This window comes from Cetorhinus maximus, chromosome 1 (assembly GCF_964194155.1).
Source record: "Cetorhinus maximus chromosome 1, sCetMax3.hap1.1, whole genome shotgun sequence".
Taxonomy (NCBI): Eukaryota; Metazoa; Chordata; class Chondrichthyes; order Lamniformes; family Cetorhinidae; genus Cetorhinus; species Cetorhinus maximus.
In genome coordinates, this window is record NC_135879.1 from 31,333,906 (window position 1) to 31,358,038 (window position 24,133).

At 40.4% G+C, this 24,133-nt stretch overlaps 1 protein-coding gene across 3 annotated transcripts in view; it reads left to right on the forward strand.

Moving 5' to 3' along the window:
• The window catches only part of mfsd8 (major facilitator superfamily domain containing 8), a 54,372-nt gene that overhangs the window by 19,764 nt on the left and 10,475 nt on the right, over nucleotides 1-24,133 (forward strand). For all 3 annotated transcript variants that reach the window (XM_078539592.1, XM_078539573.1, XM_078539582.1), the window contains 4 exons: nucleotides 10,533-10,646; nucleotides 13,586-13,730; nucleotides 17,603-17,658; nucleotides 17,748-17,856. In XM_078539592.1, coding sequence (XP_078395718.1) covers nucleotides 10,533-10,646; nucleotides 13,586-13,730; nucleotides 17,603-17,658; nucleotides 17,748-17,856 — 424 coding nt within the window. The remainder of the gene's footprint in view (nucleotides 1-10,532; nucleotides 10,647-13,585; nucleotides 13,731-17,602; nucleotides 17,659-17,747; nucleotides 17,857-24,133) is intronic.

The window sequence follows — 24,133 nt, forward strand, 5'->3', positions numbered from 1 at the left end:
CAGAGTGCTCTGGTACATGAATCACAAAATGTTAACATGCAAGTACAGTAAATAACTAGGAAGGCAAATGGAATGTTAGGGTTTATTGTAAGGGGACTGAGTATAAAAGTCAGAAGTCTTGCTACAACTGTACAGGGAATTGGTGAGATCACACTTAAAGTACTGCTTATAGTTTTGGTCTCCTCACTTAAGGAGGGATATACTTGCATTGGAGATATTACAGACCAGGTTCACTAGGCTGATTCCTGGGATGAAAGAGTTGTCTTATGATGAAATGTTGAGCAACTTGGGCTTATACTCACTGGAGTTTAGAAGAATAAGAGGTGATCTCATTGAAACATGTGAGGTTCTGAAAGGGTTGATAGAATGAATGGTAAGAGGATGTTTCCTCTTGTGGGGGACCCTGGAACTGGGGGCACAGTTTACAAATAAGCCATTTAAGGTGGAGATGAACAGAAATGTCTTCTCTTAGAGGTTCATTAATCTTTCAAATTCTCTACTCCCAGGAAGCTGTGGAAGCTTGGGCATTGACTATAAATTTTTGATTGACAAGTGAGTCAAGGGTTATGTGGGGGGGTTGAGGGTGAGGCGGCTGTAGGAACGTGGAGTTCAGGCCATAATTAGATCAGCCATGACCTTATTGAATGATGTGCAGGCTTGAGGGGCCAATTTGCCTGCTTCTACTGCTAATTCTTTTGTTATTCTTATTTAAGGAGGCACTGTTTTTCTTAAAGGGTCTTTTTTTACGAAAAGCTTATTTATTGTTTAGTGAATGTTGAATGCTATGCAGCAAATTGCTTAAACAATTATTCTTTTTGGAATATGTCAGTGCAATGGAACTAACATGGGTAATTTCTTTACCACTGTCAAAGAGAACATCTTGCTACTCTAAAAGCAGATTATATGGTCACTGGCTGAGGGACAGGAAACAGAGAGTAGTGATGAATGGTTGTTTTTTGTAAACGAGAAAGGTAAACATGGGGTTCGCCAGGGGTCGGTACTAGGACCAATGCTTTCCTTGATACATATTTATGTCCAAGACTTTGGCATGCAGGACAAATTTTCAAAATTTGGAGATGACACAAAACTTGGAAACATTGTGAACTGTGAGGAGAATAGTGATAGACTTCATGAGGACATGGACAGGAATGGGTGAACACTTGGCAAATAAAAGTTAAATGCAAAGAAGTGTGAAGTGACAAATATTGGGAGGAGAAGGATCAAGGAGAGGCAATATAAAATAAAGAATATGATTCTAAAGGAGGCGCAGGACCAGGCGGACCTGGGGGTACATGTGTGCAAATCAATGAAGGTGGAAAGGCAGGTTGAGAAAGTGGTTTAAAAAGGTACATGGGATCCTGGGCTTTATAAACAGGGCAGTGGGTAGAAGAGCAAAGCAGTTACGATGAGCTTTATAAAATGCTGCTTCAACCTCAACTGGAGTACTATGTCCAACTCTGGGCACTATACTCTAGGAAGGATGTGCAGGACACTTTAGGAGGGTGCAGAAAAGATTTACTAGAATGGTTCCAGGATGAAGGACTTCAGTTACATGGATGGATTGGAGAGAAGATTGAGTGGAGATTTGATGGAGGTGCCCAAAATCATGAGAGGTCTAGACAGAATAGATGAAGAGAAACTGTTTCAATTGCCTTCAGTTGCCTAGCTCTGGAATTCGCTCCCTACACCTATCCGCCTCTCCATCTCCCTTTCCTCCTTTAAGGCACTTCTTAAAACCTATCTCTTTGACCAAGCTTTTGTCATCTGAGCTAATACCTCCTTATGTGGCTAGGTGTCATACTTTGCTTTATAATGCTCCTGTGAAGCACCTTGAAATGTTTCATTTTGTTAAAGGTGCTGTATAAATATATATTGTTGTATTGGCGGATGGGTCAGGAACCAGAGGGCACCAATTTAAGCTGAATGGCAAAAAAACCAAAGGCGACATGAGGAAACGCTTTTTTATGCAGTGTGTGGTTAGGGCCTGGAGTGAAATGCCTGAGATTATGGTGGAGGCAGATTCAATCATGGCTTTCAAAAGGGATTTGGATAATTACCTGCAGAGAAAAGGGCAGGGAGTGGCACTAGCTAATTTGCTTTTGCAGAGAGCTGGCGCAGACTCAACAAGCCAAATGGCTGTCTACTGTGTTGTAATCATTCTATGATCCTATATTGCTGTCTGTGGGAGTTCTTTGTGTACAAAATATGCTACATTACAACAGGAACTACGCTTCAAAAATTAGCTGGAAAATATTTGGAACATCCTGAGACTCTGAAAGGCTTTATATAAATGCAAGTTTTCCTTTCTTTTAGAGCGTTTGCATTTTATCACAGAGGCATTTTCTTTATTTGTTAAAAATGAATATCTGTTTTAATTTGTGTTATATCGATGCAGTTTTTTTTACAAGAGATTTCCCATTTTTCATTTGTTTGTGGAGTTTGGAAAGGATGTTGTGACAAGGCCTAAAGTTTGATGGCCTGATCTACCGGAAACAAAAATTTCAGTTAGAAATTCAATTTGTTACTGTATTTTATTTGGAACAACTAGGGAACTAACGATTTAACTTCAGACTTTTTATCTTTTAAGTTGATTTTAGAATTTAATAGTAGATAATGAGCTTAATTGGAAGTCATACCCCTTAGGTTAAGTACAACTTTAGAGTTGGTCAGTATAGGGACAGGAGGGTATGACTGAGTCAGACAGATATGGGGATCCAGAATGTAGTGATGGAGGAGCCTGAGCTCTTGACTTTGACCAACAGCCATGGGGTACTTGCTACGTGTGAATGAGAACAAGGACAGCAGAGTGGATGAGCAAACTGATCATGGCCCCATGGTGCAGGATGCCATTTGAATTGGGGGAGTGATAAGAAATGTGTTAGCGATAGGGACACTGTAGTCAGGGGGATAGTTACTGTTCTCTGCAACTGGGACCAGAATGTTGTGTTGTCTGTCCTGTGACAGTTTAAGGACATCTCCTCATAGCTGGGGACAAACTTGGAGTGTGAGGAGCAGGATCTTGTTGTCATGCACCACATAGGAACAAAAGAAATATGTAGAACTGGGAATCTTGATCTGCTGAGAGAGTTTGGGGAATGAGGATCCAAATTAAAATACATGACCTCAAAGGTGGTAATCTCTGGATTGTTACCTGAGACACATGACAATTAACATAGGGTCAAGCAGCTTAGAGAATTAAATGTGTGGCTCAAAGAATGGTGTGGGAAGAAGGGGTTTCGATATCATGGGGGTCTGGCACCAGTCCCAAAGAGGGAGCTGTTCTGTTGGGATTGGATCCGCTTAAACTGGGTTGGGGTCAGAGCCCTGGCGAATTGTAGATCTAAGGCTGTGGATAGGGCATTAAACCAAAAGAGATGAGAGGAGGAGGGTTCAGGTGAAGGGAGGTTTAGAAATCTAAAGAGAAAAGCTGAGGCAATAGAACAGTGTAGCGATTTAGGTAAAGACAAACCGAGTGGGAAAGACAGGGACAGAGAGTTGAATGGTAATAGTGTTTCAATGAATAAGGTCCATGCAAATAATAGTAATTAAAAAAATTAAAGACTCTTTATCTGAATGCGTGAAACATTTGTAATCAGATAGATGAACTACTGGCACAAATAGAGATAAATGGTTTAGATCTAATTGCCATTACAGAGACATGGTTAAAAATGACCAAGGTTGGGAAATAAATATTCCAGGGTACACTGGAACCATACATTGTAGGACTAACTAGGGATAAAGCTATTTTAGATCTAGTATTGTGCAATGTGGCAGGGTTAATAGTAATCTCATAGAAAAAGATTGGCTGAGAAAAAAATCACTATAATACAATTGAATTCTATATTAAGTTTGACCCAAACAAGAATCTTAAACTTAAACAAAACCAACGCATAATTATGAGGGGAGAGCATGAATAAGGATGATTAGATAAATAGACTAAAAGGTATGGCAATAAATAAAGTGGGAAATACTTAAAGAAACAATTCAAAATGTTCAACAAAAATATGTTCCATTAAAAAACAAAACCTCAACAAGAAAGATCCTTCCTTAGCTTGCTAGGATAGTTTAGGATAGTATTACATTAAAGAAGAGACTTATAATGTCACAAAGAATAATGGTAAACCTGAGTATTGGGAATGTTTTAGAAACCCAAAAAGAGTGATCAAAATGTTGACAAAAAGAAAAAAAATAGAACAAGAGTAAACTGGCCAGGAATATAAAAACATATAGAAAGAGCTTTTGCAACTGTATAAAATGGAGGAGGGTAGCTGAAGTAAATGTTCGTCCCTTGGAGGCAGAGACAGGAGAAATTACCATGGGGAATGTGGAAATGGCAGAGATATTTGTTATGATATGACAGGTGGTATTTGCCAGGCTGACCAAATCCACAAGGGAAACTTGGCTATGCTCTCATAACGATTTTGTAATCCACCTCCATCCTTATGGAAAAATAAACTGTCATAATTTTAAAAGACGGTTTCATTTTCTCAACCCATTTCGCATTATTTACTGTACTTATCTATATACACAAAACTATTACACTATCAGGTGCATGCATTAACATGACAATATATACAAATCCTTTGTATCAGAGGTCATTTCAGTCCAGTGTTCATGTTTTAAATGTCCAATTTCCTTTGAACTTTAAAACTCTTGACAATGCACCTGCAATTAAATTTTCACATCCAGCCGCATGTATAAATCTGTAAATTAAACCGTTGGAGTAATAAACTCCATCTGAACAGTCTTGCACTTCGGTCTCGAAATTTGTCCAGAAATTTTAAAGGATTGTGGCCTGTATAAACAATTGTTTCTGACGAGTTGCTTGCAACATAAACCTCGAAATGCTTCAATGATAACACCAGACCTAGAGTCTGTTTTTTGATGGTTGAGTATCTTTTCTGATGTACATTCAGCTTCTGTGAAAAATATTCTACCAGCTTTTCAATTCCTGTTTCATCTTCACAGCATCAATACCCAAATCACTTGCATCAATTGCCAACTTAAACTGCTTGGCATAATTAGGTGCTGCCAAAACTGGTGTAGTAGTCAACACAGTTTTTAAACTGTCAAATGCATTTTGACAGTCCTGTGTCCATTGAAATTTCTTGTTCTTTTTTAGCAGTTCAGTCAATGGAGCAACCACACTGCTAAAATTTCATACCAACTTCCTGTAAAATCCACTCATGCTCAGAAATCTCAAAACTTCCTCTTTTGTTGTCAGCACTGGGAAATTCACGATGGCTTTTACTTTCACATCTCTTGGAGCTACGTGGCCATGTCCAACAGTATGGCCTAGACATGTAACTTGCGCTTTTGCAGTTTCACTCTTAGCCAAGTTCACCAGCAAATTAGCTTCTTGCAGTCGATCAAACAGTTCCTTCAGATGTTGTAAATGCTCCCCCCACGTTTGACTGAAAACTACCAAATTGTCAATATGAACAGCTCAATTGCTCAGTCCTGCAATTACTTTGTCAGTCTTTGAAATGTTGCTGTTGCATTCTTCATACCAAATGGCATAACTTTAAACTGATATAGTCCATCTGGCATTGCGAAAGCCGTTATTTCTTTTGTTCTTTCAATATCCTCGCAGCAGGCCAATCTTTGTGATAAACTCTTGATTGTCCCGCTTTCTCAAGACATGCTTCCAATCATGGAATAGGATATGAATCCGCTTTTTGTCACTGCATTTACATTTCGATAATCCACACACAGTCTTTGTGTTCCATCTGGTTTCAGTACCAACACAATAGGTGAACTCCAGTTACTGCAACGAGACTCTATATGTCATTCTGAAGCATGAATTCGATTTCTTTTTGTACTCGAGCTAATTTTATTGGATTTAATCTATAAGGATATTGCCTTATCGAAACTGAATCTCCCATATCTTTGTCATGTGTAGCTAAATTTGTTTTCCCTAGCTTATTCCCACAAATAGCCTTGTGTGACTGCAATAGTTTTTCCAAATCACTTTGACACTTGTCACAGAGGTAACTCAGTATTACATTTAAATTGTTAAATACCTCCTCATCATCCAATTTGATTAGAGGAAAATCAATTTCAGAATCCTTCATTTCTACCTCTTTCTCTTTATCCACCACTATTAATTACTCCTTTTGGTTATCTTCCCTGTCAAAGTATATTTTAAGCATATTTACATGATACACCCTCTGCTTCTTTCTTCTATTTGGAGTATTTATTAAATAATTTACTTCACTCAGTTTCTTTTCAATCCCGTAACGCCCGCTAAACCTTGCCTTTAATGGTTCACCTGACACTGGTAACAAAACTAAAACCTTTTCTCTAGCAACAAATCTACAAGCTTTTGCCCTCTTATCTGCATTTGCCTTCATCACCTGCTGTGATATCTTTCAATGTTCCTTAGCCAACTCACATGCACTGTTCAATCTTTCTCTGAATTTTGCCACACAATCCAGGAGAGTAGTTTCTGAACTCTGACCCACTAGTTTCTCCTGAATCAACTTAAGTGGTACCCTCACCTCATGACCACAGACTAATTCAAAAAGACTAAATCCTGTTGATTCATTAGGGGCATCCCTAACAGCAAATAACAAGAACGGAATCCCTCAATCCCAGTCCTGTGGGTGGTCTTGACTGTAAGCTCTCATCATAGTTTTTAAAAGTTTGATGCCATCTCTCTAAAGCACCTTGTGATTCAGGATGATAAGCTGATGACTGAAACTGTTTTATCCCCAGGATGTTCATTACTCCCTTAAACAGCTGTGACATGAAATTCGAACCCTGATCCGACTGTATTTCTTTTGGTAACCCATATCTTGTAAAACATTTGGTCAACTCCTCTACAATTCTCTTTGATGTAATATTTCTTAAAGGTATCACTTCAGGAAATCTTGTAGGTACATCCATGATTGTCAGAAAGTACTGATTTCCACTTTTGGTCTTAGGGAGGGGCCCCACACAATCAATCAGGACCCTGGTAAAAGGTTCCTCAGATGCTTGAATTAGAATTAAAGGTGCAGGTTTAATCACTGCTTGAGGTTTTCCTGTCATCTGACATGTGTGACATGTTCTACAGAAGTTGACCACATCTTTATGCAGCTCAGGCCAATAAAAATGTTTTTGTATTTTCGCCTGAGTTTTCCTAATTCCTAAATGTCCAGCTATTGGAATTTCACGAGCTACCCTCAATATTTAATTTCTGTATCCAGATGGTATAATTATTTGATGTACTACCACCCACTTCTCATCTGCGGGAATATGAGACGGTCTCAATTTCCTCATTAACACATTACCTATAAGGTAATAACACTCCGGAATACAGTCTGCCTCTGTTTCTGAATAAGCTGTCTGATATAAGTTTTTTATTCGTGAATCCTTCTGCTGTAACTCTACCAATTTCGTTGAGCTGAACACTTCTGCCTCATTCTCTTCAACCTTCTCTTCCTGCACAATCTTTTCAAAAACAGATTCAGCTAATTGGACATCAGCATCCTTCCCCTGCCTTTTAGATTCCTCCTTTTCATGTTTCAGCCTGTGATTTTGTGACCTCGTTACTACAAAATCTGGAAACAATCCAGGATGTTCTTTCTGCAACACCTCTGTTGAATGCATCTCCACAGACTGCTTGATTACAGTAGGCATCACCAACATCTGTGACCTAGCTATATCATTACTTAAGATAAATTGAACCCTGCAATGGGCAATTTTTCCACTACTCCAACAATCACCTCATCTGTTTTCCACTTACTTTTTAAATTTACCTTCCACAATGGAATAGGTCTATGGACTAGCTGATAATCATCAGCTATCTCTGCTGCTTGCCTAGCCGCTTTAACCCTCTGTTCTTCCACATGAGTTCTAACTACCGAAGGAATTGAATCTTTAAATTCTTCCAAAATAATTACTTCTCTGAGAGCTGTATATATTGTCTCTACCTTTAATGCCCATATTCACCGGTCAAAATTACTTTGTTTTACTCTCTCAAACTCAATATAAGTCTGACAAAGCTGCTTACTTACATTCCGAAATTTCTGCCTGTACGCCTCAGGAACCAACTCATATGCACTCAGAATAGCCTTTTTTACTGCCTCATGATCCACTGATACTTCTTCTGACAACAACACATATACCTCATGAACTGTACCTACCAACCCAGACTGTAAAAGCAATGTCCCGATTTCTTGTGGCCATTTCATTTGCATAGCTATCTTCTCAAACGAAAGAAAGAACGCCTCTACATCCCTTTCCTCAAACTTCGGAAGAGCCTGCACAAATTTAAATATTTCCCCACTGGGCTTTGGACTAAAAGTGGTTGTTTCCAGATCAGAACCTTCCTCAGCATCTGAAGTGTCTTTTTTACTTCCAACCTTTTAAGCTGATATTCTCTTTCCCTTCCCTTTTCTCTTTCCACTATTGCTCATTTCTCCCTCTGGAGGTTAAGTTTTCTCATTTTCATTTCTCTTTGAAATGCTCTCTCTTTTTCCTTTCCCTTTACTACTGCTTCCAGCCTTTTCAATTACAATTCATTTTCTCTTTCTTTTTCTGCCCATTTAGAGTTGCTGTATTTGCCACTCCACCTTGATCCACTCCTATTAGTAAATAGTTTTTTCTGTATGTCAGTTAAATGCTACCACTAGACGGATGTCCTTGGTAGTAGATTGCTCAGTGTTGGAAGGGAAATGGGTACATAGAAATTAATTGGACCAGTACTTCTCTGTATAATTTTAGTGCTTGTTTTCTGATTATAGACTGATATCAGTGGCAGCTTTGGGCAAGGCTGCAAAGTAATTGGTTTCACCCTGTGTAACATAAGAACAAATTATGGCTGGGGAGACAGCAGTAGAGATTTAATTTCCTGTTTTGTCCCTTGCCACTCCAACCCTCATACGACTTAGCTGATCTTTGACAGTCTCTTCAGTGCAGGTGCTGAATTAATAAATTTAGAATTTTTACTGCATAGTAGGGAGGTCAGACTTGTGATAAGATTGCTTGAATGTGACCATTGATTTCAGGAAATTGATGAGAATAGCATTTATATTATAATGGTAATTAGGCCACCAGGAAATAAAGACTAACTTCACACTCTTTGGCCGCAAAACTTGGCTCTGTGGTGCCCCTGGTTTTGGCACAATGCGAGTAGGGAGGGCAAAATAATGGTGTGGGGCACACTCCTAATGACTTCTAGCATAGCCTGTGCTAATCGGCATCTTTTGAAGAGTGTTATTGTGCTCCATGCATGCCACAGGAGCATACACAGTAGGCAGATTGCAACATCAGTGCCTAATGTTCATTTAACCCATGACCTGCCATTTTGGACCTTCCTAGTTCTGTTAATGCCTTCTTTTAAATATGCACAGCTGAATATGTGTTCAACTGCTCAACTAACACAATTTAAGGACATTGCCATGGAACTTTCAGGCCAGGTGATTTTGATTTTGTTTTGCTGCTGCAGTTAGTGGAAGTACTGTATACGCATTATTGGAGGAATTGACAGAAGTTCTTTCAGCCAGAATGGAGTGGTGCTGGACGTTTTGGAAGGTGTGGATCTGAAAAGCCGCTAAACAGAAAATGCTCTCAGTCTTGGGGGCTTTTGTTCCAGTTCTTCTTGAGCTGCAGCAGGACATAGTCATGGATCAGAGGCAGTAGAGAGAAGGTGCTGTTGGTAGAGGGAGGAGGGTTCTCACTTTGGGTCTTTAGAGAACACTTCACCTATCTCCACCTCGGCCAGGAGCAGTGTCTGCAGTGGCTACGCTTTAGCAAGGAGACGGCCACAGAACTGTGTCACTTCTTTGAACTGGGTCTGTAGCTGCAGAGCAGAGCAAGGACAGCACTGTCAGTGGCCACCAAGGTCACAGTGGCCCTCAATTTCTACACCAGCGGATCCTTCCCAGATACAGCTGGCAACATCGCAAGATTTCTCAGTTTGCTATGCATTGCTTCATCTGGGCGGTCACCAAGTCCCAGTACATAAGGAGAGGGGAATTAATTATCTTCTCTCTAAGCAGAGAGAAGCAGTAGGAATGGGCACATAGTTCTGCAGAATTCCCAATGGTACAGAGAGCCACTGATTGCAAACATGTGGCTCTGTGGGCACCACATTTCAACAGGGGGATATACTCCCTGAATGTTCACCTGCTGTGTGATCAGACTCAGAAAATTATGCTAATGGGCTTTATCCAATTTTTAGCCTTTGAATGTTAACACACATTATGAAGTCCAACACTCAAGAGGAGTATTTCAATTTCTCTATTCCAGGAATATTTACAATGACAACTTAATACCTGCATGAGCTCAATACCAATTTCATAATCATATGAGTGATGTAATATCAGCATAAGATAAAATTAACTAGCATTTCAGATTTGACAGCTTTAGTTGTAATTCAAAAACAGCAACCATCTCGATGAAGTAAGGTCACTTTTGAAAAAGGAGTACATCTGTTCTTGTTGGATTTGTGGGAAACCCACTAGTGCATGCTTGTGTAGACATTCGAGACTAAATACTAAGAGCATGTTTCTATTTCTTGATGTACTGCTTTCTTTTTTGTTTAGGAAATGTGGCTGTTGTAAGATCATATGTTGCTGGTGCAACTTCACTTCAGGAAAGGACCGCTGCTATGGCAAATGTCAGTGCTAGCCAGGCACTGGGTTTTATACTGGGGCCAGGTACAAATCTTGTATTTCTAACAATATTTTGGCCATTAACAAGTTGGTACTGATGAGATTCACAAGTGGACACATTACTTACCACCAGCCCACCCTCTTCCTCCATGTGTTTCCTGCTGTGTGTTTTATTTTCAGTCTGCATTTTTTTGCCTTATAATTGCTTTACTGAGCTATCAACTTTGTTCTTGTCTAGTTATTGAGTTGAACATGTCACATTTAATGGGAATTGAAGCTGAAAGTACAAAGGAACTATTCTGATACTGCTGGTAGTAGCACTGCCACAGAAAAGGAAAAGTTGAGTTTGGTAGTTCACAAATCTTCTCCTTTAACCTCACCTGCTCCTTGTCAACATGGCTAGGTTATTACCATTCTCACTCCTGAGTCAGAAAGTTGTGTGTTTGAGCCCCAATGTAGGATTTCGGTTCATAATCTAGGCTGACACTCCAGTGCAATACTTAGGGAATATTGCATTGCCAGGAGTCCTTCACATGAGGTACCGATCTAAGGTCCCATCAGTTAGTTAAAAATTCTGTGGTACTCTTTGATGAAGTGCCAGGAATTCTCCCAGCATTTTCTCTGAACGAACACCGCCAAAATAGATTATTGGTCAAATTGGGATTTCCCAAAGATCTATCTTCTAACCCACATCTCCATGTAAATAATAAATCTATTGATTGATCAGCATTATTCACTTCTTAACTGATAATTCTATTCTACATTAATCAACTTCATCCAGATTCCTCAGGGTAGTGTCCTAAGCCCAACCATCTTCAGCTGCTTCATCAATGACCTTCCTTCCATCATAAGGTCAGAAGCAGGGGTGTTCGCTGATGATTGCAAATTGTTCAGCACCATTCGTGATTCCTGTGATACTGAAGCAGTCCATGTCCAAATGCATCAAGACCTGTACAATATCCAGGTTTGGGCTGACAGGTTGGAAGTAACATTCACGCCACACAAATGCCAAGCAATGACCACCTCCAACAAGAAAGAATACATTCTTGCATATTCTGCACTGCTTGCATTTGAATACAGGCCATTGTCAGCTTTGACTGTAGAAGCCATATTGACTAATAATGTTGCTGCAATGACATTAAGATCTGAGAATAACATAAGAGTGGAATAGAAAGTATTGCACTGAATTGAATTCCTACCCCTAGAGCTTTACTGTCCTGTCAACTGTTAAGTTAAGAGGTTGGCACAAAAGCTTAATGGTGCTACAAAATCTTTTAGAATGTCCATGGACTAAGCAGTCCCTTTTACTGTTCTTAGACAGGTGCGGTGGTACTTTTAGGCTTTTAATATATCTGTTAGTAGATGTTGATAAAATGTTTCCCCTACAATCATTTCTTAATTGACCCTTGACATTCAATGGCATTACCATCACTAAATCTCTCACTATCAATATCCTGGGGGTTACAATTGACCACAAACTGAACTGGATTGCCATATAAATACTGTGGCTACAAGAGCAGGTCAGAGTCTAGGAATCCTGTGACGAGTAATTCACCTCCTGACTTCCCAAAGCCAGTCCACCATCTACAAGGCACAAATCAAGAGTGTGATGGAATGCTCTGCACTTGCCTGGATGAGTGCAGCTCCAACAACTCTCAAGAAGCTTGACACCATCCAGGCCAACACAGCCCACTTGATTGGCACTCCTTCCATAAACATTCACTCCCTCCTCCACCGATGAACAGTGGCAGCAGTGTGTACCATCTACAAGATACACTGCAGGAACTCCTTAGACGGCACCTTCCAAACCCACAACTGCTACCATCTAAAAGGACAAGGGCAGCAGATATATGGGAACACCATCACCTGGAAGGTCCCCTCCAAGCCGCTTATCATCCTGACTTGGAAATATATCGCTGTTCTTTCATTGTTTCTGGGTCAAAATCCTGGAACTCCCTCCCTAACAACTGTGGGTGTCCCTACACTATACGGACTGCAGCGGTTCAAGAAGGCAGCTCAACACCACCTTCTCAAGGACAATTAGTGATGGGCAATATATGCTGGCCTAGCATCCCATAAATGAATTTTTAAAAAATCACACCTCTTGTGTATACAATTTAAAATTCCTCTCATGAATCAGTGACTGACTTGATCTCCTCCATGCCATTTCATGAGAAATCTTGCTGTTTTTAGTTCATTAGAAATATGGGTTTTTACTTTCTTTTGCAAGATCAATTATCGCTATGATGACCTGATCTTGGTTACACTCTGAGCCCTCATTATCTCCACTGACCTTGAGTGGATCTCCTGCAACAACTCCACTACTAAATTTGGTTCCAAGAAGCTTGGCTCAGCTTTCATGCCAAACATTCTTTTTCCACTCAACAAGTCATCATTATCTATTTAAACCCAAGATCATTAAAGGCTTGAATACTGCTGCCAGATCTGGGGAGTCTCCTCTAACTCAGCCCTTCTTGAGAAGAAATTAAATGTTTGGCATAAAAGATGAAGCCAGACTTCTTGGAGGCAATGTTAAAATGTTAGAGTTGTAAACAATCTATTGGAGATGAGCGGGGATAATGAGATAACCTGGAGAGGTGCATGGCCTCAATGGAATGGAACAGGGAACAAAGTGTAAGAAACTGATTGTTTGGGTGACATTAGCTACTCCCAACATGGAGTGTTCCAAGTCATTTGGAGATTCAGGGCTTGACCTATATTCAGTTGCACTTGCCTTTATTGGTGGAAATTTGATTCTTGTTTGAAGGCTCAAAAAGTGGGCTGTTGTTTATTTGTGGTGGATATTCACTTCCAGGAGAAGAATTAAGTTCACTTGTGCAATTCTGGTTTTAATAATTGTGCTCTGTTTAGCATTAATATATTTTATTGATGTTCAAAAGCAGGAGAACTATTGTACTAATTACCTTAAATGTTAATATTCACAGAGGTAGTTAAGTTGGTTTTCTGAATTTATTCTGGTTCAGCTTTGCAGGCTGCTATGACAAGCATTGGACAAAAAGGAGTGTCTTGGAAATTAATTGACCTTGAGTTGAACATGTACACTGCCCCAGCTTTCCTAGGAGCTTTTCTAGGAGTTGCAAATATTGTGCTTATTATTGCATTATTCAGGTAAATACTAATGGATGCTTTATTTTACCAAGTTCCATGATATCATAACAAGATGGTGGAAATAATTAAATTCTGCAGTTGTTTCTAGAATTTTTAAAAAAAATGCTTTCCTGTGCTAGTCATTAAAATTTCATACTGGAGTTTTGTTGACAGTGATTTCGTAGCAAAACTTGTTTTTTTAACTTCCTTCTTTAAGTATTTTCTTCTCAGTGCAAATCAACATGGTGTGTGCTCCCATGAGGGATCTGTTGTTATTTCTCATGAGTGTTCCTTTGTGACCAGTTGCCTGGAGTGTACCTGTGTAATGGGAATTATATTTCCCCTCTCCACCCCTCTAAATAAGATGGCATTCCATCCGAAAGGATGTGAGATTGCATCCAAGACTCTCCACATGTTGTGTCCTTTTGGAGAAGTTACCGAATGCAATGGTTGTATTTCATGTCCTGGTGGTTGGATTAAGGGTAGTTGCCTGGAGTGAATAATCTGCTGACTGTCTTGGCGAGGGTGAAAGGGTGAAATGGTCAGACACAAAGTAAGCGGACCATGTGAAACAAAGTAAAGCTATTGAGACGTAAGGATGGTGGCTGGGCTAGGAGGCACATTTATTCCTGAGACAAAGCCTAGAGAAAATCTAGTTCAAACTGGTGGAGTAAAGGTATTCCCTCTCTCTTGCTATCAGGAGCCTATGTTTTCATGTTTGGGTCATGGCAGTTCTGTTCCTAATGGAGTGTAATGGAACACTCTCTGCTCGCCTGAATGAGTGCAACTCCAACAACACTCAAGAAGCTTGACACCATCCAGGACGAAGCAGCCCGCTTGATTGGCACCACATCCACAAACATTCACTTCCTCCACCACCAATGAGCAGCGGCAGCATTGTGTCCCATCCACAAGATGCACTGCAGAAACTTACCAAGGCTCCTTAGGCAGCACCTTCCAAACCCACAACCACTACTACCTAAAAGGACTAGGGCAGCAGATACAACGGAACACCACTGCCTGGTAGTTCCCCTCCAAGCCACTCATCATCCTGACAAGGGAATATATTACCATTCCTTCACTGTCGCCAGGTCAAAATCCTGGAACTCCCTCCCAAACGGCACTGTAGGTATACCTACAGCACATGGACTGCAGCAGTTCAAGAAGGCAGCTCACAACCACCTTCTCAAGGGCAATTAGCTATGGGCAATAAAAGCTGGCCTAGCCAGTGACGCCCACATCCCATAACTGAATAAAAAAGATATAGGTCCACAGCAAAAAATTGGCACCAAATTCGCAATCTCGTTCACAACCATATCTGTTCTGGCAAATTAAAATGTCACATCCGCAGAGGAGAAGGGCTTTTATTCTGCAACTGAGTGGAGTGTGCTTAAAGGCAATGCAGAGTATCTGAAATGGAAGGTGTTTTGGCTACCAACACCCACACCCTTCATCTTAATAAGTATAAATATTTTACAAACACAAATGAAAATAAATATATGAAAGTGCATATCAACAGTCATGCAGATTCAGTTCTTAAATACAGTCTATTCCATAATAGTTGAGATTTCATGATATTAAAAGAAATAAAAATTCTATAAAGTAAATTTTAATCATAATATTTTTATTATCTCAGTGGAGCTTGCTACAACATTATGTTGAAACCTGTCCCAAAATGTTATGATCATTATAAAATTGTGTATTTAATTTTAACATTCAGATCAGAGACCAATTCTAAACAAACATTATTTTTCAATTGACTCAAGAGTTTGTTCAGTATAATGTAGTCAGTGTGCAAACTGACTCAACTAGAACAGAAGTTCCTGGATTCAATTCTCAGAGCCTTAGGCTAATGGACTTAGGACCTAAGGTTAGGGTAGAAAAAATCAGCCTGGGTTCTTGCTCCTAATCATTACTCAGTGACTCACTTAAAATACATATACCTGAATTTTCTTTTCAAAACCGAAAATCAGCCATTTGTGATTATGCTCTTTGTCCAGCTTTTGTACGAATGCTGCGTTCCTTAGTCGAGGTGAGATGGCCCAACTCATATAGATCTCTACTACCCTTCCCTTCTTCCATATGCAACAGGCAAACATTACTTAAGTTTAAGTGTAAAATTTAAGTGAAATGTTAGTATACCGTAGAGACCAGTAACTTTTAAAAAGAGACAAATTTCCCAGCAACCGACAGAAATTACTGAAGGACAAGATTTCATGTTTTAAGACTTTTGTTGTAATGAACAATCTAAAATCAACATAGATCAAACAATACTTAACAGACAACTAATGCACCAAACTAAAGAAAAGGTACTTTTGCATTAACAAACTAACAAAATCAAGATATGTCTTACAACCATTTTTGCTATGCAGCGCACTTCTAGCAGATGTGCAGCATTACAAGAACAAGTCCAAAGTTACCCCTGGCTCTCCAGCAGGCTCACTTCTCCCTGCCACGTTAGGTTGAAACTCCCGCTGTTCTTTGAAAGTCGTTACTCTTAGTCTGAGGTTATCTGGTTTCGACTTTCATCAGCAAGGTCCGCCTTGGCAACTCCTTGTTCCTTAAATCTCTAAAAGTTCTGTTGGTTCTATCCACTTCCTTTTGAACAGAAAACCAACTCTAACAAACATTATGCTTGTTTGTTAATACAGAACAGACCTTCTCTTTTCTTCACGCAGCTGCTTTGTTCCTCTACATAGCAGTATCTGCTTTGTCTTTCTCTGAGACTCAAAAAGCAGCTGTTCCTGGTGTGCAAACTGTGACTTGATATTTCAATAGGTTTCTTTTGAGTTTTCCCCCCATGGCAGCCAAATCACATAGGCCAAGCTGAGGTGCTTCCAGAATTCTCTGTCTCACTTTAAGTTAAAGGAGACATTTTAAAACATGATCATCTTGTAAAGTCTAGCGTTTGTAATAGACAATAACAGTAAAGACTGGCATTCAGACATGACTCTCTTGGATAAACCCTTGCTTTAACAATGGCCCAAAATTTGCGATGAGAATAATAGTGCTCACTATCAGTGCTCACTGTTAAACTGGAGGAAATTTGACAACAACTTCTGGGGTATGCATAGGTGCAGTTAAATGTGGGAACCCAAAAGCTCTTGTCAGAGATACCTGAATAACTCCAATTGGTGCAATGTTGCAGTCTTCACCAATAGAATCAACATTCAGGCTATTGCACAGGTCTGAGCTTGGGGTACTTACCCACTAGTCACATGCTAAAAATGGCTGAATATTTTAGGGCTAGTGCATTTGGGCTTAAGTGATTTTTTAACAGCATGATAATTGCTGCTGAACAACTATTCTGGCCCATCAAAATTTATTTTATAAGTGTGGAGTCCCATTCCGTCAGAAGAGAATTAATATTGGAGATTTTTTTATTTTTTCAAATTTCTCTTTTATCTCTTCCTTAATCTACTTTGATTTGTATCTCCTAATTTTCATTGCGCTTTCAGTACATCCTTTAAATCTAATTTCTATCCTTTTCCTGGTTTGGACGCAGTGTGGTTCGATGAAGATACTTCTATTTGATTGGTTGAAGAGCCTTGCTATTGTTTGCCCTGTTCACCAGAAGCCGCAGACTTCCTGTAGAGTATGCTAGTTTGAAAAAGATACTGGATCATTGAAAGTCTCTCCTAATATGCCCACAAAAGATCTGTTGGCATTGTCAGTGAGGTGAATGGCAAGCACCATTCCTTTGCTGTTGGAGAAAAATGCAGACTATTGTAGCAATTGGGCCACAGCAGACTATTATTTTTAAAGTATATGTACAGCTTTTCAATTTTAAATTAAGTCATTTATGTCTGAATCACAATTTTAAACACCTCTACAAGAATATATTTGTTTTCTAGTCCAAATTTAACCTTAAATATGTGTTTTTCTTCCCCCAGGGAGCACTGTGGTATTGAATTGAATAGAGTGAAAGGTATAAATGGTAATATCCAAGGTAACTCATTCACATTTTCTTGCGATTTCTGCAGAATCAAATTGATATATGGCTAGTGTCCTATGTAGTGATTCTGTGTTTTTGTGTAGAAATTCCTGAGGTGCTTGAAAATTCCTTTGGCAGCATTGATCTGATTGCAGTGGTGACGTCTAACATCCTGTTCTTCATCATCCTATTTGTGTTTGCTATTTTTGAAACGTAAGTGTTTTTCAGATTTACAAAGCTATTTTTCTTTTCTGCGCTTAATTAGCAAACTTGGTTTTGTTTGACCCAGATTTTTTTCTTTTCCTACCTGGGATGTGGGCGTTGCTGGAAAGGCCAGCATTCATTGCCCATCCCTAATTGTCCTTGAGAAGGTGGTGATGAGTTGCCTTAAACCATTGTATTCCATCTGGTGCAGGTATACCCACAATGCTGTTAGGAAGGGTGTTCCAGGATTTTGATCCAGTAACAGTGAAGGAATGGAAATGGAGTTCCAAGTCAGGATGGTGTGTGATTAGAGGGAACTTGCAGGTAGTGATGTTCTGATGCATCTGCTGTCCTTGTTCTTCCAGATAGTAGAGGTTGTGGGTTTGGAAGGTGCTATCAAAGGAGACTTGGCGAGTTGTTGCAGTGCATCTTGCAGATGGTACACAGTGCTGTCACAGTGCACAAGTGGTATAGAATGAATGTTTAAGGTGGTAGATGGGGTGCCGATTAAAGGGGCTGCTTTGTTCTGGATGATGTTGAGCTTCTTGAGTATTTTTGGAGATGCATTCATCCAAGCATTGGAGAGTATTCCATCAAACTCCTGACTTGTGCCTTGTAGATGGCGGACAGGCTTTATGGAGTCAGGAGGTGAGTTACTCACCACCGAATTCCCAATTTCTGACCTGCTGTTATAGCTGCAGTACTTATATGGCTGGTCCAGTTAAGTTTCTGATCAATGGTAACTCCCAGGAAATTGATAGTTTTTCTAATCATCAATAGATGATGTACCAAATGAATAGCAGTTCACAGGATCCATTCTTCAACTTGTTAAATATGAATGAAAATAATTCAACCCCCATCCTCAAGCTCTATTTGAATGCATTGACTGTAAGCCCATAGCAGAACAGCCCCATATTTAAAAAACAGTATAAAATTATAATTTTGAGGTTTAGAAATTAGATAATTAAGCCCCCATGGTGGTGGTGGATATGGGCCTCTAAGACCGTATGTATAGTCACATTACATCTTAGAATAGCGATGAAAAGTTTGAATGTTTTGTCGCTGAATGTTAAATTTAAAGGGTGTAATTGAAGTGACAAATTTTTCTGTAAAATGGCTTAAATTGGATTTGAAGTGAATTGCTTGGGAAGTTCTCAAATTTGGATGGATCAGCTTAGAGTTTCTATATTTAATCCATGCACATAATATTAATTATAAAGAAAAATACTTGAATTTATAAAGTGCCTTTATGACTTCAGGATGTTCCAAAGCACTTCATTGCCAATGAAATACTTTTGAAATGTAGTCACTGTTGTAATGCAGGAAACATGGCACCAGTTTGCTCAAAGCAAAATCCCACAAACAGCAATGCAATATTGACCAGATAATCGTTTTTGTGCTGTTGATAGAGGGGTAAATATTGGCCAGGGCACTGGGGAAAACTCCCCTGCTCTTATTAGAAATAGTGCCATGGGATCTTTCATGTCCATCTGAGAGGACAGATAGGGCTTTGGTTTAATATCCCACCTGAAATATGGCATCTCCAACAAGGTAGAACTCCCTCAGTAATCCACTGGAGTGTCAGACTAGATATTTTTGCTCAGATCTTGGAGCTGATCTTGAACCCACAACCTTCTGACTTGGAGGCAAGAGAGCTACCAACTAAGCCACAACTGACACAGAAAGGACTAGACTGTGGTTGCTCCCTCGCTCAAGTCATAAGCTTGTGAATTCAAAGCCCACCCAGAGACTGCAGCAAAGAACCACATATGACCCAGATTTATTGGCCCAGAATTTATAGTCAGCAGGAATGTGTAGCATTTACCATTCACCTTAAGAAAAGCTGCGAAACAAAGTTTTAGTGGGAGCAAAGATGCAGACTTCCTCTTTCTGACATTAATTTGAATTTGCTGCCTCTGCAGGGGATCTGTGGTGTCCAAGAACAGGCAGGCAGCCAATTAATCAAGCAATCAGATTGAAGAATTCTCATGGATGGTAAAACAAAAAATATAAATGAAATCATTCCTCCTGTCCTGCTTGTAGCTACTCCTACCAGGTGATCTGCTGTCATGGGATATGTGGATGACATTCCATGACTAACCATGGGACTTATACCATGTGAGACCTCAGACTCTGCGCAGGTGTCTGGGCACTTGCCTTCCTAAGCATCATGACAGTGCCTGGGGTGTGACACACATCTTGCTGGTCTCTGCCTTCTGAGCCATTGCCTACCAACTTGTTAGGATATTCTACCTCATCCACCATTTCCAGTCTTTGTATACTTTAAAAGGGTGATGCCCCTACACCACTGCAGCCGAAGCTGATGCACCTCTCACTTAATTTTGCATGCCGAGTCGAGATCCAGAGATATGGCAGCTGGTGTGCACAATCAGCTACTTGGAGTCCTAAGTGAGAGTTGGAGAGTTGTGGGACACCTGTTGTTCCTACCCACCACCCTTTTTGACATGGATGTGCAGCTTGATAGGGGATCAAGGGTATTGGCTCTCACAAACATCTCCCATATGCCCCAAAACCATTGTACAGAAGGCAGAATAAAGATTGAGGTGTACAAATGAGATTAGGATAGAAACTTTAATAGAAAAACATAAAATGTTAAAAAAAAAAGTTTTTAACTTTATTTTGTTACAAAGTTTGCAACACTTTAGTTTACCCCCGACAGAATGAAACTCCGCACTTATAAACTTATTTTTTCAGGGCCAGAGAGATTGTTCATCTGTAATTATGACTTACTACATTGTTAATAACTTACTTTTTCTTACATATTTGTTCTAGCAATGTGGGCATCGCTGGCAAGGCCAGCATTTATTGCCTATTCCTAATTGCCCTTGAGAAGGTAGTGCCGCGCTGCCATCTTTGCAGTCCATGTGGCGTAGGTACACTCACAATGCTGTTAGGTAGAGTTCCAGGATTTTGACCCAGCAATAATGAAGGAATGACAATGTACACCCCAGTTATGCTGGTGTGTAACTCGAAGGGGAACTTGCAGATGGTGGTACTCCCATGCATCTGCTGTCCTTGTTTTGCGGGTTTGGATGGTGCTGTCAAAGAACCCTTGGTGAATTGCTGCAGAGCATCTTGTAGATGGTATCCACTGCAGCCATGGTGAGCTGGTAGTGGAAGGAGTGAATGTTTAAGAGAGTGAATGTTTACCATGTTTGTCCTGGATGTTGGTGAGCTTCTTGAGTGTTATCGCGTCTGCACTCATCCAAGCAAGTGGAGAGTATTTCATCACACTCCTGACTTTTGCCTTGTAGATGGTGGAAAAGTTCTGGGGAGTCAGAAGCAATGTTCCCTCAGATTGCAGAGATGCATGGTGCCCCAAGCAACGAACAAATAGACTGTGCACAAGCAACGTTCCCTTTAAGGTGCAAGCATGTGTGGCTATGTGTTAATTTTAATGGGTTGTGTACTATGACAAGCTGGCTGCCAACAGAAAACATTTGTGAGAAGGAACATTGCTCAGGAGGTGGGTTATTTTCTGTAGAATACCCAGCTTCTGACTTGCTCTTGTAGCCATGTTATTTAGGTGACTGGTCCAGGTTGCAGACGGATATAGATAGGTTGAGTGAGTGGGCACAAATCTGGCTGATGGAGTATAGTGTGGGAAAATTTGAAGTTGTTCACTTCAGTGGGAAGAATAATAAAGCAGAGCCTTACTTAAACGGATAATGGCTGCAGAATTCCGAGGTGCAGAGGGATCTAGGTGTTCTAGTGCATGAGTCACAAAAAGTTAGTATGCAGGTACAGCAAGTAATTAAGAAGGCTAATGGAATGCTATCCTTTATTATGAGAGAAATTGAACATAAAAGTAAGGATGTTATGCTTCAACTATACAGGGCATTGGTGAGAGTGCACCTCGAATACTGTGTGCAGTTTTGGTCTCCTTATTTTTGGAAGGATGTAAATGCGTTGGGGGCAGCTCAGAGGAGGTTTACTAAATGGATACCTGGAATGAACGGATTATCTTATGAGGAAAGGTTAAACAGACTGGGCTTGTTTCCACTGGAGTTTAGAAGAGTAAGGGGTGACTTGATTGAAGTACATAAGATCCTGAATGGTCTTGACAAGGTGGACATGGAAAGGACGTTTACTCTTGTGGGTGAGTCCAGAACAAGGGGCACTGTTTTAAAATTAGGAATTGCCCTTTTAGGACAGAGATGAGGGGAATTTTTTCTCTGAGGGTTGTGTGACTTTGAACTCTCTGCCTCCGAAGGCGGTGAAGGCGGAGTCATTGAATATTTTTAAGACAGAGGTAGATATATTCTTGTTAGGCAAGGGAATCAAAAGTTATCAGGGGTAAATAGGAATGTGGAATTCGAAATACAAACAGATCAGCCATGATAAATGGCAGAGTAGGCTCGAGGGGCTGAATGGCCTACTTTTGCTCCTATTTCATATGTTCGTAGTTAAGTTTCGGGTCAATGGTGACCCCCAGGATGTTGATGGTGGGGGAATTTAGCAATGGTAATGCTTTGGACTGTCAATGGAAGGTGGTTAGAATCTCACTTGCCATTGCCTAACACTTGTGTGGTGCAAATGCTAGCCATTTATCAGCACAATTCTGCAGTCCAAACAATGACTCTCAATGTCATGGAGTGTCCGCTAACTAAACTTGAAAGTGGGCTTAAAGAACTCCATCTAGTCACTGACAAGGCTATTGATTGGCTCTGTGACTATGTACACTCTAAATAATCACAAGTCTGAATGCTGTCCACGTCTTGCTGCATGTGGGCATGAGGGCCTCGTTATCTGAGGAGTTGCTAATGAAGCTGAAAATACTGCAATCATCAGCCAACATCCTCACTTCTGACCTTATGATGGAGGCAAAGTCATTAATGAAGCAGTGGAAGATGGTTTGGCCTAGGACACTGCTTTGAGGAAGGCATGCAGCCAGGTCCTGGGGATCATTGGCCTCCAACAGCCAAAACAATCTTCCTTTGTATGACTCCAACCAGTGGAGAGTTTTCCCTCTGATTCCCATTGACTTCAGTTTTTCTAGGGCTCCTTGATGTCACTATCGGTCAAATGCTGCTTTAATGTTAAGCGCAGACATTCTCACCTCGCTTCTGGAATTCGACTCATTCATCCATATTCGAAACAAGGCTGTAATATGGTTCAGAACTAAGTGCTCCTGGCTGAACATAACCTGAGCATCGATGACAAAAGGAGAAAATGCTGGAAAAACTCAGCAGGTCTAACAGCACCTGTGGAGAGAGAAACAGAGTTGACGTTTCGAGTCTGTATGACCCTTCTTCAGAGCTAAAGAGAAGTAGAAATGTGATGTAATTTATACTGTTTAACGGGGGTGGAGCAGGTGAAGCTGGATAGAAGGCCAGCGATAGGTGGGGGCAAAGGAGAGATTAACAAAGATGTCATGGACAGAAGGACAAAGGGAGTGCCACACCACCACAAGGGCCATCTGTTACTTGTTCATGTTGTTCTTTTCAGAATTACCCCTGTTCTGCTATTATCACATTCCGCTTTCTTACCTTTGCCACTATCAGCCCTTATCATTACCATTTACACTCCCTTTGTCCTTTGTTCATGTCATCTTTGTTAATCTCTCCTTTGCCCCGACCTATCGCTGGCCTGCTATCCAGCTCCATCCCCCTTAAACAGTATAAATTTCATCACATTTCTACTTCTCTTTAGCTCCGAAGATGGGTCATACAGACTCGAAATGTCAACTCTGTTTCTCTCTCCACAGGTGCTGTTAGACCTGCTGAGTTTTTCCAGCATTTTGTTTTTGTTTCAGATTTCCCGCATCCACAGTATTTTGCTTTTATCTGAGCATCGATGAGCAAGTTATTGGTGAGTATGTGTCACTTTGCTGATGATTGGGAATAAACTGATGGGGCAATAATTAGCCAGATTCAATTTGTCCTGATTTTTGTCGACAGGATATGAATGGACAAATTTCCACATTGTCAGGTAAATGCCAGTATTGCAGCTGTACTGGAACATTTTGGCTATGGGTGCAGCTAGTTCTGGAGCCCAGGGCTTCACACTACATCTGGGATGTAAGGGCCCATGGCCTTTGTTGTATCCAGTGCCTTCATTTTGTGATTTGGAGTGGAGTGAATCAAATTGGCTGAAGACAGGCTCACTCCATCCTGACTGTCTACCACTCTGCCAGCACACCTGGTGGGTCTGTGGGTCAGGACATACCCAGGGATAGTGATTGAAGAGTCTGGAACATTGGAAGGTATCATTTAGTGAATATGACTATGTATGGCTGTGATGATAGGGATGTCTGGAGGAGACA